The sequence below is a fragment of the Salmo salar genome, chromosome ssa02, assembly GCF_905237065.1.
Source record: "Salmo salar chromosome ssa02, Ssal_v3.1, whole genome shotgun sequence".
Taxonomy (NCBI): domain Eukaryota; kingdom Metazoa; phylum Chordata; class Actinopteri; order Salmoniformes; family Salmonidae; genus Salmo; species Salmo salar.
The window spans coordinates 6403162-6421407 of NC_059443.1; the positions used below are offsets into that span (position 1 = coordinate 6403162).

Below are 18246 nucleotides of genomic sequence, written 5' to 3' on the forward strand. Positions count from 1 at the left end.
CTGTGCCCCTCCTCTGTCTCTCCTGTCTGTGCCCCTCATCTGTGCCCCTCCTCTGTGCCCCTCTGTCTCTCCTGTCTGTGCTCCTCATCTGTGCCCCTCTGTCTCTCCTGTCTGTGCCCCTCTGTCTCTCCTGTCTGAGCCCCTCCTCTGTCTCTCCTGTCTGTGCCCCTCCTCGGTCTCTCCTGTCTGTGCCCCTCCTCGGTCTCTCCTGTCTGTGCCCCTCCTCTGTCTCTCCTGTCTGTGCCCCTCCCCTGTCTCTCCTGTCTGAGCCCCTCCTCTCTCTCTCCTGTCTGTGCCCCTCCTCTGTCTCTCCTGTCTGTGCCCCTCCTCTGTCTCTCCTGTCTGTGCCCCTCCTCTGTCTCTCCTGTCTGTGCCCCTCTGTCTCTCCTGTCTGTGCCCCTCCTCTGTCTCTCCTGTCTGTGCCCCTCCTCTGTCTCTCCTGTCTGTGCCCCTCCTCTGTCTCTCCTGTCTGTGCCCCTCCTCTGTCTCTCCTGTCTGTGCCCCTCTGTCTCTCCTGTCTGTGCCCCTCCTCGGTCTCTCCTGTCTGAGCCCCAATCCTTGTATCTACCTCTCTCTACTCTCCTCCTTTTCTGTCCGTTAAACTGTGTCTGTGTGTCTCCCTTCAGCCTGTGAGGAGGCTGACTCCTGTGCTGTGGTGTCAGTGGGGCGGACCGACTCGGCTGTCCGCTGTGTCCTCTACCCAGACACCGTGGCCTGTGGCCCCTCCACTACCACCACCACTGGAGGTCAGGACTGTCGGCTGGTCATCAGAGAGTCAGCTCTCCAGGTCTACCTCCACAAAGGTGGGCAACATCCCTGACCCTGGTTCACTATACATCCCTGACCCTGGTTCACTATACATCCCTGACCCTGGTTCACTATACATCCCTGACCCTGGTTCACTATACATCCCTGACCCTGGTTCACTATACATCCCTGACCCTGGTTCACTATACATCCCTGACCCTGGTTCACTATACATCCCTGACCCTGGTTCACTGTACATCCCTGACCCTGGTTCACTATACATCCCTGACCCTGGTTCACTATACATCCCTGACCCTGGTTCACTTTACATCCCTGACCCTGGTTCACTATACATCCCTGACCCTGGTTCACTATACATCCCTGACCCTGGTTCACTGTACATCCCTGACCCTGGTTCACTGTACATCCCTGACCCTGGTTCACTATACATCCCTGACCCTGGTTCACTATACATCCCTGACCCTGGTTCACTATACATCCCTGACCCTGGTTCACTATACATCCCTGACCCTGGTTCACTATACATCCCTGACCCTGGTTCACTATACATCCCTGACCCTGGTTCACTATACATCCCTGACCCTGGTTCACTATACATCCCTGACCCTGGTTCACTATACATCCCTGACCCTGGTTCACTATACATCCCTGACCCTGGTTCACTATACATCCCTGACCCTGGTTCACTATACATCCCTGACCCTGGTTCACTATACATCCCTGACCCTGGTTCACTATACATCCCTGACCCTGGTTCACTATACATCCCTGACCCTGGTTCACTATACATCCCTGACCCTGGTTCACTATACATCCCTGACCCTGGTTCACTATACATCCCTGACCCTGGTTCACTATACATCCCTGACCCTGGTTCACTGTACATCCCTGACCCTGGTTCACTATACATCCCTGACCCTGGTTCACTATACATCCCTGACCCTGGTTCACTGTACATCCCTGACCCTGGTTCACTGTACATCCCTGACCCTGGTTCACTATACATCCCTGACCCTGGTTCACTATACATCCCTGACCCTGGTTCACTATACATCCCTGACCCTGGTTCACTATACATCCCTGACCCTGGTTCACTATACATCCCTGACCCTGGTTCACTATACATCCCTGACCCTGGTTCACTATACATCCCTGACCCTGGTTCACTATACATCCCTGACCCTGGTTCACTGTACATCCCTGACCCTGGTTCACTATACATCCCTGACCCTGGTTCACTATACATCCCTGACCCTGGTTCACTATACATCCCTGACCCTGGTTCACTATACATCCCTGACCCTGGTTCACTATACATCCCTGACCCTGGTTCACTTTACATCCCTGACCCTGGTTCACTATACATCCCTGACCCTGGTTCACTATACATCCCGGAACCTGGTTCACTTTACATCCCGGACCCTGGTTCAATATACATCCCTGACCCTGGTTCACTATACATCCCTGACCCTGGTTCATTATACATCCCTGATCCTGCTTTACACACAGAGAGTTCTGGAAGACATGTCTTTACCTGCTCTACACACAGAGAGTCTCCCTCTCACACGAAGACTGCTGCTAATATGACTAGTGTTTGAAGAAACAGAGATGTTTATTGGTGGGTTAGTTCATGTCAATCACTGCAGCCTACTTATTGTATGATCATTATTATTAGAAAGCATTATTTATCTTCATAGAGGTGCTGAAGGAGTTTTACAGCTGCTTGATTCCAGTGCAGACAGTGTCTCTGTCCCAAATGGCACCCTGTTCCCTATATGGTGCACTACTTTTGACCAGGGCCCATAGTTGTCAGTCCAGGCTTCCCTCTGACTGATGGTTATGTATTCTGTGGGATCCAGAACCCAAGGTGGAGTTGACGTCAGTGTTTATCCCGGCTCACGGAACGCTCCAGGGAGAGGCCGTAACAACGCTGCTCGGGTCAGACAGGAAGACAGTCAGACAGTTCTTGGGAGTTCCGTACGCTCGTCCTCCTATCAGAGCCCTCCGTTTCGCCCCCCCACAGCTTGCTGAATGGAGTGGCACATGGAACGCCACGATTACCAGGTAAACCATGACTCTGTGGAGGAGGATTTATTTTTAAGATGTGTTATAAAGGTTTTGTATAATTTCATCCAGTAGTTTTGAAAGTTGTGTCCACGAGCCAAAGCGGGTCCCTGAAAATGTTATTTAAAAAACATATATATATATATATATATATATATTTAACCTTTATTTAACTAGGCAAGCCAGTCAAGAACAAATTCTTATTCACAATGACGGCCTAGGAACAGTGGGTTAACTGACTTGTTCAGGGGCAGAACGACAGATTTTTACCTTGTCAGCTCGGGGATTCAATGTAGCAGCCTTTCGGTTACTGGTCCGACGCGCTAACCACTATGATATGTTACATGCTGCAATTTTTTCTATATATACACTACCGTTCAATAGTTTGGGGTCACTTAGAAATGTCCTTGTTCCAATGGCACGTTGTGTTATCTAACCCAAGTTTATCATTTTAAAAGGCTAATTGATCATTAGAAAACCCTTTTGCAATTATGTTAGCACAGATGAAAATTGTTTTTCCTGATTAAAGAAGCAATAAAACTGACCACCTTTAGACTAGCTGAGTATCTGGAGCATCGGCATTTGTGTGTTCGATTACAGGCTCAAAATGGCCAGAGACAAATAACTTTCTTCTGAAACTCGTCAGTCTATTCTTGTTCTGAGAAATTAAGGCTATTCTATGCGAGAAATTGCCAAAAAACTGGAGATCTCGTACAGCGCTGTGTGCTACTCACTTCACAGAACAGAGCAAACTGGTTCTAACCAGAATAGAAAGAGGAGTGGGAGGCCTCGGTGCACAACTGAGCAAGAGGACAAGTACATTTGAGTGTCTAGTTTGAGAAAAAGACACAAGTCCTCAACTGGCAGCTTCATTAAATAGTACCCACAAAACACCAGTCTCAACGTCAACAGTGAAGAGGCGACTCCGGGATGCTGGCCTTCTAGGCAGAGTTGCAAAGAAAAAGCCATATCTCAGACTGGCCAATATAAAGAAAAGATTGAGATGGGCAAAAAGAACACAGACACTGGACAGAGAAACTGGCGTCTGTTTCTCAAACTAGACACTCTAATGTACTTGTCCTCTTGCTCAGTTGTGCACCGGGGCCTCCCACTCCTCTTTCTATTCTGGTTAGAGCCAATTTGCACTGTTCTGTGAAGGGAGTAGCATACAGCGGTGTACGAGATCTTCAGTTTCTTTTCCGTGTCGTCTGTCTGTCTGTCTGTCTGTCTGTCTGTCTGTCTGTCTGTCTGTCTGTCTGTCTGTCTGTCTGTCTGTCTGTCTGTCTGTCTGTCTGTCTGTCTGTCTGTCTGTCTGTCTGTCTGTCTGTCTGTCTGTTAGATATTTGCACCACATGTAGTGTGTTAATGTGTCCTCTAATCTTGTTGTTATGGATGTTTCCCATGGTAGACCCAGTTGTACCACATGTAGTGTGTTAATTTGTCCTCTAATCTTGTTGTTATGGATGTTTCCCATGGTAGACCCAGTTGTACCACATGTAGTGTGTTAATGTGTCCTCTAATCTTGTTGTTATGGATGTTTCCCATGGTAGACCCAGTTGTACCACATGTAGTGTGTTAATGTGTCCTCTAATCTTGTTGTTATGGATGTTTCCCATGGTAGACCCAGTTGTACCACATGTAGTGTGTTAATGTGTCCTCTAATCTTGTTGTTATGGATGTTTCCCATGGTAGACCCAGTTGTACCACATGTAGTGTGTTAATGTGTCCTCTAATCTTGTTGTTATGGATGTTTCCCATGGTAGACCCAGTTGTACCACATGTAGTGTGTTAATTTGTCCTCTAATCTTGTTGTTATGGATGTTTCCCATGGTAGACCCAGTTGTACCACATGTAGTGTGTTAATGTGTCCTCTAATCTTGTTGTTATGGATGTTTCCCATGGTAGACCCAGTTGTACCACATGTAGTGTGTTAATGTGTCCTCTAATCTTGTTGTTATGGATGTTTCCCATGGTAGACCCAGTTGTACCACATGTAGTGTGTTAATGTGTCCTCTAATCTTGTTGTTATGGATGTTTCCCATGGTAGACCCAGTTGTACCACATGTAGTGTGTTAATGTGTCCTCTAATCTTGTTGTTATGGATGTTTCCCATGGTAGACCCAGTTGTACCACATGTAGTGTGTTAATGTGTCCTCTAATCTTGTTGTTATGGCTGTTTCCCATGGTAGACCCAGTTGTACCACATGTAGTGTGTTAATGTGTCCTCTAATCTTGTTGTTATGGATGTTTCCCATGGTAGACCCAGTTGTACCACATGTAGTGTGTTAATGTGTCCTCTAATCTTGTTGTTATGGCTGTTTCCCATGGTAGACCCAGTTGTACCACATGTAGTGTGTTAATGTGTCCTCTAATCTTGTTGTTATGGCTGTTTCCCATGGTAGACCCAGTTGTACCACATGTAGTGTGTTAATGTGTCCTCTAATCTTGTTGTTATGGATGTTTCCCATGGTAGACCCAGTTGTACCACATGTAGTGTGTTAATGTGTCCTCTAATCTTGTTGTTATGGCTGTTTCCCATGGTAGACCCAGTTGTACCACATGTAGTGTGTTAATGTGTCCTCTAATCTTGTTGTTATGGATGTTTCCCATGGTAGACCCAGTTGTACCACATGTAGTGTATTAATGTGTCCTCTAATCTTGTTGTTATGGATGTTTCCCATGGTAGACCCAGTTGTACCACATGTAGTGTGTTAATGTGTCCTCTAATCTTGTTGTTATGGATGTTTCCCATGGTAGACCCAGTTGTACCACATGTAGTGTGTTAATTTGTCCTCTAATCTTGTTGTTATGGATGTTTCCCATGGTAGACCCAGTTGTACCACATGTAGTGTGTTAATGTGTCCTCTAATCTTGTTGTTATGGATGTTTCCCATGGTAGACCCAGTTGTACCACATGTAGTGTGTTAATGTGTCCTCTAATCTTGTTGTTATGGATGTTTCCCATGGTAGACCCAGTTGTACCACATGTAGTGTGTTAATGTGTCCTCTAATCTTGTTGTTATGGATGTTTCCCATGGTAGACCCAGTTGTACCACATGTAGTGTGTTAATGTGTCCTCTAATCTTGTTGTTATGGCTGTTTCCCATGGTAGACCCAGTTGTCTGCAGCCTGGAGCTGTAGAGTCATCAGCCAGCAGTGAGGACTGTCTGTACCTCAACATCTTCGTCCCCAGTGGCATCGTAAGTCACATTGTACCTATAGAGATCTTTGTTGCACTAGAAGCCCTGTTGACCTCTCCTTTAGTAACACCACTCCACTACTGGTCCCTCAGATTGACAGTTGGTCTGCTGTGTCATTCCTGTTCTTGTCTTTTCCTCTGATAGAGAGGGAGTACAGCGGTTCTGGTGTTCTTCCATAACCCGTCTGGAGCAGCCAGCAATGACACACCATCTCTACTGGACGGCTCCTACCTGGCTGCCGTCGGCAACATCGTCGTGGTTACCGTCAACACCAGGGTTGCAGCGTTCGGATTCCTCAGCACAGGTGCTCCCCTTAACACGCGTCAGAAGCAGCATTCAATTATCTTATAGGTTATATGCTTTCAAAAGTCACGAGTGCTGCCTTCTAAATCTGAACTGACATTTGGATCTGAGAGCGCTGCTGAAATGGCATAATAAGTGAATGTTAAAGTAGAAGGAAGATAGTGGACATGAAGTTAGAATCAGGTCACGATGAAAGTGAAGGGGAGAGGATGACATCATGTTTACTGGTGGTATTCTGCTGCTGTGGGGGGCTTAGAGGCCCCGGAGGGAGAGATGGGGAGAGGGGGAGGGAGAGATGGGGAGGGAGAGATGGGGAGGGAGAGATGGGGAGGGAGAGAGGGGGAGGGAGAGATGAGGGAGAGATGAGGGAGAGATGGGGGAGAGATGGGGGGAGGGAGAGATGGGGGAGGGAGAGGGGGAAGGAGGGAGAGGGGGGAGGAGAGGGAGATGGGGGAATGGGGGAGAGAGAGAGAGGGGGAGGGAGGGAGGGAAATACATCTCTGCTGATGGTGTGTTCTGTGCTGATGTGGCACTGAGAGGGAGGAGTGACTCTCCACAGTCAGCCAGCCAGCCATAGCACACAGCTGGCACACTCACAGACATGTGGAAGGACTGTGTGTGTGTGTGTTCAAGTTTCAACTTTGTTATCCTAGACGGCACTTTCTGTTTTTGACTATGATGTATAGTCTTGGTGATAGGAGCCCTCAGCCAGACAGCTCTCTAAGAAGCCCTGCAACACAGCAACACCTACTAAACCACCGGTCCCTCCCAGACAGCTCTTCTATAAAGCCCTGCAACACAGCAACACCTACTAAACCACCGGTCCCTCCCAGACAGCTCTTCTATAAAGCCCTGCAACACAGCAACACCTACTAAACCACCGGTCCCTCCCAGACAGCTCTTCTATAAAGCCCTGCAACACAGCAACACCTACTAAACCACCGGTCCCTCCCAGACAGCTCTTCTATAAAGCCCTGCAACACAGCAACACCTACTAAACCACCGGTCCCTCCCAGACAGCTCTTCTATAAAGCCCTGCAACACAGCAACACCTACTAAACCACCGGTCCCTCCCAGACAGCTCTTCTATAAAGCCCTGCAACACAGCAACACCTACTAAACCACCGGTCCCTCCCAGACAGCTCTTCTATAAAGCCCTGCAACACAGCAACACCTACTAAACCACCGGTCCCTCCCAGACAGCTCTTCTATAAAGCCCTGCAACACAGCAACACCTACTAAACCACCGGTCCCTCCCAGACAGCTCTTCTATAAAGCCCTGCAACACAGCAACACCTACTAAACCACCGGTCCCTCCCAGACAGCTCTTCTATAAAGCCCTGCAACACAGCAACACCTACTAAACCACCGGTCCCTCCCAGACAGCTCTTCTATAAAGCCCTGCAACACAGCAACACCTACTAAACCACCGGTCCCTCCCAGACAGCTCTTCTATAAAGCCCTGCAACACAGCAACACCTACTAAACCACCGGTCCCTCCCAGACAGCTCTTCTATAAAGCCCTGCAACACAGCAACACCTACTAAACCACCGGTCCCTCCCAGACAGCTCTTCTATAAAGCCCTGCAACACAGCAACACCTACTAAACCACCGGTCCCTCCCAGACAGCTCTTCTATAAAGCCCTGCAACACAGCAACACCTACTAAACCACCGGTCCCTCCCAGACAGCTCTTCTATAAAGCCCTGCAACACAGCAACACCTACTAAACCACCGGTCCCTCCCAGACAGCTCTTCTATAAAGCCCTGCAACACAGCAACACCTACTAAACCACCGGTCCCTCCCAGACAGCTCTTCTATAAAGCCTTGCAACACAGCAACACCTACTAAACCACCGGTCCCAGATATCTCTCCACCTATTGTATTCTAGAGGGAGCTTTTCTAAAGAAACACTTTGGAATGCTGCAAGCTTTCTGTTTGCTGTTGCTGAATGTATTCACATTTTTACCAGGCTCTTGTAAAATGATATTTGAAATCTATCCAATAGTTTCTTGGTCCATTCTTAGTGGGTAATTACAGTATTCATGTACTGCAGTGGCTTTTGGAACCCAAATGGAATAAAAACATGTTATTTGTATATTTTGGAAATGATGTAGATGATGACACAAGTCACAACCAAAGAACATATTACGTTATATAAGTATGTCTCTTGAATGGATTTGACTCCTGACACGGTACATGAAATAACAGCAGTGTGAACTGAATGCCTCTAGGCTCCACAGCCCTGCCAGGTAACGCCGGCTTCCAGGACCAGGTAGTTGCTCTGAAGTGGGTCCAGGAGAACATTGAGGCGTTCGGAGGTGAGCCCAGGCTGGTGACGGTGGGGGCAGAGCGGAGCGGAGCCGACGTGGCCAGCCTACATCTGACCTCTCCCTCCTCGCGTGGTCTCTTCAACAGGATGCTGCTCATGGTAAGCTGACCTGTGACCCCTGACCTTCACTAAGAGTCCCAAATGGCGCCCTATTCCCTATATAGTGTATTGCTTTTGACCGGAGCCCTATCAAATGTAGTGCGCTATATGGGAAATAGGGCTATTGTGGATGTGTTACTAAGCCCTCGTGTGTAAATAATGCTGTTACAGTAACGGTCTTAACCATTCCAGCTGTTTACAACTAGTTTAGGCTGTCAAACAGTAACACCCTTGTGATTAATGGTATGAATGTCACTGATCATGCAGTGTGACAGTCATTACAGTTTTACTTCCACGTTCACGGCATAGTCCAGTATGCTATGGCCTCTCTATACAGCAGGATTATGTCCTCTCTATACAGCAGGATTATATCCTCTCTATACAGCAGGATTATGTCCTCTCTATACAGCAGGATTATATCCTCTCTATACAGCAGGATTATGTCCTCTCTATACAGCAGGATTATGTCCTCTCTATACAGCAGGATTATATCCTCTCTATACAGCAGGATTATGTCTTCTCTATACAGCAGGATTATGTCCTCTCTTTACAGCACGATATGTCTTCTCTATACAACTGGATTATGTCCTCTCTATACAGCACGATATGTCTTCTCTATACAGCACAATATGTCCTCTCTATAGAGCACGATATGTCCTCTCTATACAGCACGATACGATATGTCCTCTCTATACAGCACGATATGTTCTCTCTATACAGCACGATATGTCCTCTCTATACATTAAGCCCATATCCAGTCTTAAGAGTTCAGGTGGATGGCTTGTGCGTACTCCCCCTCCTCTTCCTCCTCCAGTGCTGTAGTGCTGAGTCCGTGACCGTTACTGGGAGGTACACACACACTGCTCCTCCTCTTCTGCCTCCTCCAGCTGCTGCTCTTCCTCTCCTTCCTCGTGTCCCCCAGAGACATGTAGGAGGAGACTGTGTTCCGCAAGCCAAAGCTGATCATAGAGTCTCTGTTGCCGGGGTAACGATGAGGCTGGTCTGTCAGCTCCGACCTGGGGTTAGAATAGATATGATGCAGCGTTAGTATATGGAGTTAGCCTGTTATTTATCACTGATAAAGTACATTGAAAGCTAAACTCAAAAATAAGCTGAAACACATATGTAATTGTCAGACTCGATGAAACTCCCAGAGAGGGGTAGTGACAGATACAGATGGATGGGGAGAAACAAGGTTGGAGAGAGAGGGGCTGAAGGCGGGAGAGAGGGGCTGAAGGCGGGAGAGAGGGGCTGAAGGCGGGAGAGAGGGGCTGAAGGCGGGAGAGAGGGGCTGAAGGCGGGAGAGAGGGGGACTGAAGGCGGGAGAGAGGGGGACTGAAGGCGGGAGAGAGGGGGACTGAAGGCGGGAGAGAGGGGCTGAAGGCGGGAGAGAGGGGCTGAAGGCGGGAGAGAGGGGGGCTGAAGGCGGGAGAGAGGGGGCTGAAGGCGGGAGAGAGGGGCTGAAGGCGGGAGAGAGGGGCTGAAGGCGGGAGAGAGGGGCTGAAGGCGGGAGAGAGGGGCTGAAGGCGGGAGAGAGGGGGGCTGAAGGCGGGAGAGAGGGGGACTGAAGGCGGGAGAGAGGGGGACTGAAGGCGGGAGAGAGGGGGCTGAAGGCGGGAGAAAGGGGCTGAAGGCGGGAGAGAGAGGCTGAAGGCGGGGAGAGAGGGGCTGAAGGCGGGAGAGAGGGGCTGAAGGCGGGAGAGAGGGGCTGAAGGCGGGAGAGAGAGGCTGAAGGCGGGAGAGAGGGGCTGAAGGCGGGAGAGAGGGACTGAAGGCGGAGAGAGAGGGGCTGAAGGCGGGAGAGAGGGGCTGAAGGCGGGAGAGAGGGACTGAAGGCGGGAGAGAGGGGCTGAAGGCGGGAGAGAGAGGGACTGAAGGCGGGAGAGGGAGGGACTGAAGGCGGAGAGAGAGGGACTGAAGACGGGAGTGAGGGACTGAAGGCGGGAGTGAGAGGGACTGAAGGCGGAGAGGGAGGGACTGAAGGCGGGAGAGAGGGAAAGAGAGGTCAACGTTAGAGAAAGAGGTACCTGTTGACGTCTTTCCAGTCGAAGTTGTTGTGCATCACCACAGGGGGTGCCTGGGAGGCCAGGTTGAGGTTGCCGTTGGTTACAGTCTGACAGGGGGTGGTGAGAATACAGCACAGGCCGTCTGCACAATCTGTCAAAGAGGAGGGGCCACTGTCGTTACCAGAGGAGGGGCCACTGTCGTTACCAGAGGAGGGGCCACTGTCATTACCAGAAACCATACAGCTATCCTGTGGTTATAACCAGTTAGCTACCAGAAACCATACACAGCTATCCTGTGGTTATAACCAGTTAGCTACCAGAAACCATACACAGCTATCCTGTGGTTATAACCAGTTAGCTACCAGAAACCATACACAGCTATCCTGTGGTTATAACCAGTTAGCTACCAGAAACCATACACAGCTATCCTGTGGTTATAACCAGTTAGCTACCAGAAACCATACGCAGCTATCCTGTGGTTATAACCAGTTAGCTACCAGAAACCATACGCAGCTATCCTGTGGTTATAACCAGTTAGCTACCAGAAACCATACACAGCTATCCTGTGGTTATAACCAGTTAGCTACCAGAAACCATACACAGCTATCCTGTGGTTATAACCAGTTAGCTACCAGAAACCATACGCAGCTATCCTGTGGTTATAACCAGTTACCTACCAGAAACCATACACAGCTATCCTGTGGTTATAACCAGTTAGCTACCAGAAACCATACGCAGCTATCCTGTGGTTATAACCAGTTAGCTACCAGAAACCATACACAGCTATCCTGTGGTTATAACCAGTTAGCTACCAGAAACCATACGCAGCTATCCTGTGGTTATAACCAGTTAGCTACCAGAAACCATACACAGCTATCCTGTGGTTATAACCAGTTAGCTACCAGAAACCATACGCAGCTATCCTGTGATTATAACCAGTTAGCTACCAGAAACCATACACAGCTATCCTGTGGTTATAACCAGTTAGCTACCAGAAACCATACGCAGCTATCCTGTGGTTATAACCAGTTAGCTACCAGAAACCGTACGCAGCTATCCTGTGGTTATAACCAGTTAGCTACCAGAAACCGTACGCAGCTATCCTGTGGTTATAACCAGTTAGCTACCAGAAACCATACGCAGCTATCCTGTGGTTATAACCAGTTAGCTACCAGAAACCATACGCAGCTATCCTGTGGTTATAACCAGTTAGCTACCAGAAACCATACACAGTGACTAAAATGTAAATGTACAAGGACACATTAATGACACACAGAGAGCACTAGAATGTCTTCCACATCCTCAAAATAGCCAACTTCAGAAATGTACTTCAACCACAGTATACAGCTCATATGACTCCACTTAGTGAATATAGTATAGCAGCATTACAGTGCATTGGAGTTGGTGCAGCTTGAAAGAGTCAATAATTCCACGTTAGAAAGTATTAACTACCGGTGATGTCACAAGTTCAAAAATAATGAATAGTTCCAGCCCTTGTAATAATACTGTACTATCAGCTCATCGTTCCTATAAACAGGTTCACATAGATTCTACATGTGGTTGACTTTAATGTCAGATTATAATATTCATCAGATATGTTGGCGTCCCGGAAATAAACGGGGAAAAAGTTGGATTTTCAGATACGGCTATTGTCAGACATAATGCCTGCAAATCATGAACCTTCCACAGATTATGAAGAGGGATGACTGCTTTAATCAGAAGTGAGGTACAAGGTTTACGTGTCATAGTGGGTTGTTATTTACCAGAGTAGTGGTTGACGAGGTCCTCTAGACACTGGAAGGTTAGACCAGGAGAGATATAGTACCAGTTGTTGGGAAGGCGGATAATACGATAGTGTACCATAACCCTGTGCCGTACAGACAGGGTATACACTCCTACAACACCACACAGGCAAAGAAAAACAGGACATTATGATAATACGATAGTGTACCATAACCCTGTGCCGTACAGACAGGGTATACACTCCTACAACACCACACAGGCAAAGAAAAATAGGACATTATTACATCTGTTTTTAAAGTTGCTTGATTTTGGTTGATAATTTTAATAGTTGATGTGAGAGAATCTATCGGCAGTCCTGTAGTCGAAGTTTAGGACTCCTACTTTTATATGTACCATTTATTTAGGACATTTAGCGGACACCTTTATCCTAAGTGACTTACAGTAGTTGTTGCTTGCATACCCACAACCATCGCGTTGCGAGCACCATGCTCTACAAACGGAGCACCACAAGGGGCACCACAGGAGCACCACAGGAGCACCTAAATTCCGTTTAAGTTACGATACAGACGTCTGTCTCTAGGCCACTCACCTTTTTGACTTTCTCTTATCATGAAGGAGCCAGCTCTGTTTCCGGGCAGACGAAGCAGTTCCTCTGCTTTGGGTCGGGCCACCCCTTCAAACAACCAGCTAAATGAATACAGAATACAATTCAACCATATTCATAAAGCATGCACTTTCATGGCCTTAGAACCCACATAAAACAACCAGCTATGAATAAAGATGAAAACATTACCACCAGCTGTTTTAATGGTATGCTAGATGCTGTCACCTTTTCAGAATACCAAGCATTAAAACAAGCATTAAAACAGTCAAAACTGTTCACTGCTCTGCCCCCCCCCCCCCACCTTATGGATATCATAAGGTGAATGCACCAATTTGTAAGTCGCTCTGGATAAGAGCGTCTGCTAAATTATGTAAATCTAAATGTATAATCCGGCACTGGACTAGGAAAGTGTCAGGTTAGTATATCTTTAATTATTTTTTATTTTTTACAGTGTCAGGTAGCTTAGTGTTACAGTGAGTTCACCTACCTGTGATAGACCTTGACAGTGGACTAGGACAGTGTCAGGTAGCTTAGTGTTACAGTGAGTTCACCTACCTGTGATAGACCTTGACAGTGGACTAGGACAGTGTCAGGTAGCTTAGTGTTACAGTGAGTTCACCTACCTGTGATAGACCTTGACAGTGGACTAGGACAGTGTCAGGTAGCTTAGTGTTACAGTGAGTTCACCTACCTGTGATAGACCTTGACAGTGGACTAGGACAGTGTCAGGTAGGGTAGTGTTACAGTGAGTTCACCTACCTGTGATAGACCTTGACAGTGGACTAGGACAGTGTCAGGTAGCTTAGTGTTACAGTGAGTTCACCTACCTGTGATAGACCTTGACAGTGGACTAGGACAGTGTCAGGTAGGGTAGTGTTACAGTGAGTTCACCTACCTGTGATAGACCTTGACAGTGGACTAGGACAGTGTCAGGTAGGGTAGTGTTACAGTGAGTTCACCTACCCGTGATAGACCTTGGCCACATGGTTGTTGGGGATGTAGTTCTCATATCCTGTTTGGACAGAACAAACCCTCCACCAGTAACCCTCCCTGACAGAAGAGAAGAAACAAGGGAAGAAGGAGAGTGAGTCCCAAATAGCACCCTATTCCTTATGTAGTGCACTGTTATAGACCAATAGGGCTCTGGTCAAAAGTAGAATTGGTCAGATTTGAGCCCTGTCTCTGTCAGTCTAGTCAAACAGATCAGCTCTTAGAGGTGGTGGTGTTGTGTTGAGGGACTGAATGTGGAAGACTAGGTCTGCGTCCCAAATTGCCCCCTAGTCCCTAGATAGTGCCCTACGTTTGACCAGGACTCATAGGGCTCTGGACTCATAAGGCTCTGTCAAAAGTAGGGCACTATCTAGGGACTAGGGTGCCATTTGGGACACAGTTCTTAGATTCAGTTACTCACTCTGCCAGGAGTCTCAGTCTCTCTCCTATCCTGAAGAGAGGCACGCTGACGTCTGCTGAGGGGTAGTCAGACAAGACTACCAGGGTTTCACTGACGTCTGCTGAGGGGTAGTCAGACAGGACTCTCAGGGTATCGTTGTCTGGAGAGAAGAGAAAATAAAATAAACAATGTTATGTGCAAGGTTTTATTTATTTTACAGCATATTAGATGACGGTCATTCATATTCCATTCACCCAGCTCAATGTAACATCAATAGGTTTAGGCAACTACATGATACTCTCATTTCCCCTATACCCATCATGAGGTTGCTACAACCTAGCCTATGAATTAAAGTTTACAATGGTAGGTGCACACGTCGAGAAAAATGTGAGTAATCAAGGTGACAGACAGTGACACATTCATTACCCCCTTGCACACTCTTTCCTGCATCTAGCTGATCTAGGGTGTAATCAGTTGCAAACAAAAGTTTCTATTGGACAAATTCAGGTGCATTTATCCCCGTTTCTTTCCGTTTGCTTCCGTTTAAGAAATGTTTTCAACAGAATCGGCGGAATGAATACTCCCCTGATCACATGCAAACAGTTCTCTTTCATAGCAGCCACATACAAACAGCATGCTTCCTTTGAACATTGTATAACTCATTGCATCTACGCTCTCTCCTCCTCTCACCTTTTCCCTTCGCTTGTGGACTTCAGTGCACAATACATCAGCTGCCTGTGACCAGGCGAAAACACCTTTCCAATCGCCATGTACTGGTGTACTATCTCAATTTGACCAGTTTCTCACAGCAGGAAAATAATCCTGCAGCGGCAGGAAATGTAAATTATTATGTGGATTATAATTCATGGACATTTTTATAGGGGTTGATACATTTTTAGTTAGGAACAATGAATTCTGACATTTTAAAGTGGAAATTACAAATGTTAGAAGCCTTTTTAAACCTTGAATAGACAACAATTTGCATTTCCTTCTGCAAAGGAAAATTCTCTGCGACAACAGAGTGATCAAATTAAGAGTACATCTGTACAGTATCTGCCAATCACAGCGGAAGCAGAAGTGTTTTCAGGTCATCCTTATCAGATGAAGATTATATTATTTTTCCATTCAGTCAACAGCTCTTGCACGGTCATTTCAACATGCTGAATGCTCACCCACTGATGCTGTTACAAAAATATAAAAAACATCCTTTAAAAAAAAAATGTTTTAATTTGTTTTTAAGATATGAGTACATGTTGTTGAAGGTCAGGGGGTAGGGAAGTAGGATGCTGTTCGGTATTTAATTTAATGAAGAAATATGTTTTATATTGCATAATGGTCCAGTTAAAAGCAAGAGGTCACACACCCATGTTGGTGGAGGTGCTGACTAACGGAATAGTCACCCGTCTACAACAGAAAGTCATACATTACACTGTATATATACTCCCAACAATTGAATGGGTAAACAAAATGTTGCTAATATTGCGTAGTGATCATTTGACCTTATTCTACATTTATAAGCTTGCAGTTGTTTGGCTGCAGTTTGCATGAGAGGAACCTTATTCATTTTGGGTGAAATTATGCAAATGTTTTCACATGCACAGAGCAGTACAGGGCCAGTACAGCTTATGAAACCAAGTCACTCCACCCTTACTTAAAAATGACATCAAATTAACCATTGCCGGTCAGAGACAATCTGCGATACCAAGCGTTTAAATTAATCATTTTATAGCCATTGATTCTTGAAGAATACAAAACAAATTTGAATCCAAGATTGTCCCTTTTAACAGGATCCTTTCATTAATAAAACAATCATTACCAAAATACAGACTTCCTTAACCAGAGAGACTTACTTCTCAGAAAGGGGTCAGAGCTGGTGTTGGTGTCATCTCCATTCTCTGGCATAGAGACTGGGCTGGTCCTGACGTTCCCCATGTCTGGTCAGAGAGCCTTGTTGATCATTTGGATGCAGGAATAAAGTGCTGGGAAGTGGCAGTGCTATGTGTGGCTGCCTCTCATTCCTTTATCTCACTATTTAGCCCAGTACGGTTATTCTCCAGTTTAGGATGTGGATATCATCCTCCTTTCTTCAGATAGCCTTACCATACCAGCCTGTAGCAGCCTCAGTCGTTATACCTAATATAACCAATATTTGGTGTAATATAGCCGGAATTATAATGTAATATAGCCTGAATTAGCTTAGCATGATGCTACAGTACTGTATAACTGTGATAAGCAGCAGCTCATCAGTCTATTCTAGTCATCCTGCCAATCTGTTTTTGTTGATCTCATCTTGTCATTTCCTCACTAATGGGGAAGTTGAGTGTGACTTGTTTTTCACCACATTTTTCCACTCCTAAAATAGATTAATCACTACAGTGCTGTAGCCAATAGATGACAGACTATTCACCACAGTGCTGTAGCTAATAGATGACAGACTAATCACCACAGTGCAGTAGCCAATAGATGACAGACTATTCACCACAGTGCTGTAGCTAATAGATGACAGACAGACTAATCACCACAGTGCAGTAGCTAATAGATGAGACTAATCACCATAGTGCAGTAGCTAATAGATGACAGACTAATCACCACAGTGCAGTAGCTAATAGATAACAGACTAATCACCAAGGTGCTGTAGCTAATAGATAACAGACTAATCACCACAGTGCTGTAACTAATAGATGACAGACTAATCACTACAGTGCTGTAGCTAATAGATGACAGACTAATCACCACAGTGCAGTAGCTAATAGATGAGACTAATCACCACAGTGCAGTAGCTAATAGATGACAGACTAATCACCACAGTGCAGTAACTAATAGATGACAGACTAATCACCACAGTACAGTAGCTAATAGATAAGACTAATCACCACAGTGCAGTAGCTAATAGATGACAGACTAATCACCACAGTGCTGTAGCTAATAGATGACCAGACAGCATTCAAATAAACACTTGAAAGATGTGTGCAACCAATTGGTATGTAGAATTTCTAACATTAGAAGTCATTCAATTTTGGAACTAATAATGCTTAGCTATAAATAATAATCATTTGTTTCTGCTTATACTTACTATCAATCTATGCTTATTTGTGTTGACTAGTAGAGAGAGAGTATTAATGGTTTTCTCTCTCTCTTTCTCTCTCTCTCTCCCTCCCCCCAGGGTGGCTCTGTGTTCTCCCCTGCCTCGGTGCTGAGTGGTTCTCTGACTCTGTCCCTCCTCTCTCTCTCTCTCTCTCTCTCTCTCTCTCTCTCTCTCCAGGGTGGCTCTGTGTTCTCCCCTGCCTCGTTGCTGAGTGGTTCTCTGACTCTGTCCCTCCCCTCTCTCTCTCTCTCTCTCTCCAGGGTGGCTCTGTGTTCTCCCCTGCCTCAGTGCTGAGTGTATCCAAAGCCCAGGGGCAGGCTGAGGCTCTGGCCCGGGAGCTGGGCTGTCCCCCCTCCTCTGACCCAGAACAGCTGGGCTCCTGCCTGAGAGCAGCTCCAGCACAGGACCTCAACGCTGCCCAGACTAAGGTATTGTTGGCCTTATAGACCCAGACTAAGGTACTGTTGGCCTTATAGACCCAGACTGAGGTACTGTTGGCCTTATAGACCCAGACTGAGGTACTGTTGGCCTTATAGACACAGACTGAGGTACTGTTGGCCTTATAGACCCAGACTGAGGTACTGTTGGCCTTATAGACCCAGACTAAGGTACTGTTGGCCTTATAGACCCAGACTGAGGTACTGTTGGCCT

The 18246-nt window shown here is 46.7% G+C and overlaps 2 protein-coding genes across 2 annotated transcripts in view; one reads left to right on the forward strand and one right to left on the reverse strand.

The window, feature by feature from the left end:
• The window catches only part of LOC106573164 (thyroglobulin-like), an 82805-nt gene that overhangs the window by 52117 nt on the left and 12442 nt on the right, over positions 1–18246 (forward strand). The window contains 6 exon segments of the mRNA XM_045712765.1: positions 627–803; positions 2628–2832; positions 5945–6032; positions 6177–6336; positions 8571–8767; positions 17856–18023. Of these exon segments, the coding sequence (XP_045568721.1) occupies positions 627–803; positions 2628–2832; positions 5945–6032; positions 6177–6336; positions 8571–8767; positions 17856–18023 (995 nt within the window).
• On the reverse strand, positions 8411–17694 carry LOC106599752 (src-like-adapter). The gene is made up of 8 exons (XM_045696816.1): positions 17584–17694; positions 16361–16457; positions 14532–14670; positions 14084–14170; positions 13106–13203; positions 12537–12668; positions 10795–10924; positions 8411–9783 (listed from the first exon to the last, which is right to left on the reverse strand). Exons 2-8 carry the CDS (start codon positions 16440–16442, stop codon positions 9528–9530), a joined length of 924 nt encoding a protein of 307 aa, XP_045552772.1. The 5' UTR covers positions 16443–16457; positions 17584–17694; the 3' UTR covers positions 8411–9527.

Bases quoted from the DNA above. Each gene is read 5' to 3' on its own strand.
- LOC106599752 (XM_045696816.1), bottom strand. From the start codon at position 16,442: ATGGGGAACGTCAGGACCAGCCCAGTCTCTATGCCAGAGAATGGAGAT. The intron at 14,171-14,531 runs GTGAGTAACTGA...CTCTTCTGTCAG, and splicing joins AGACTGAGACTCCTGGCAGA to GGAGGGTTACTGGTGGAGGG. The intron at 10,925-12,536 runs GTAAATAACAAC...CCTCTTTGACAG, and splicing joins CCTCGTCAACCACTACTCTG to ATTGTGCAGACGGCCTGTGC.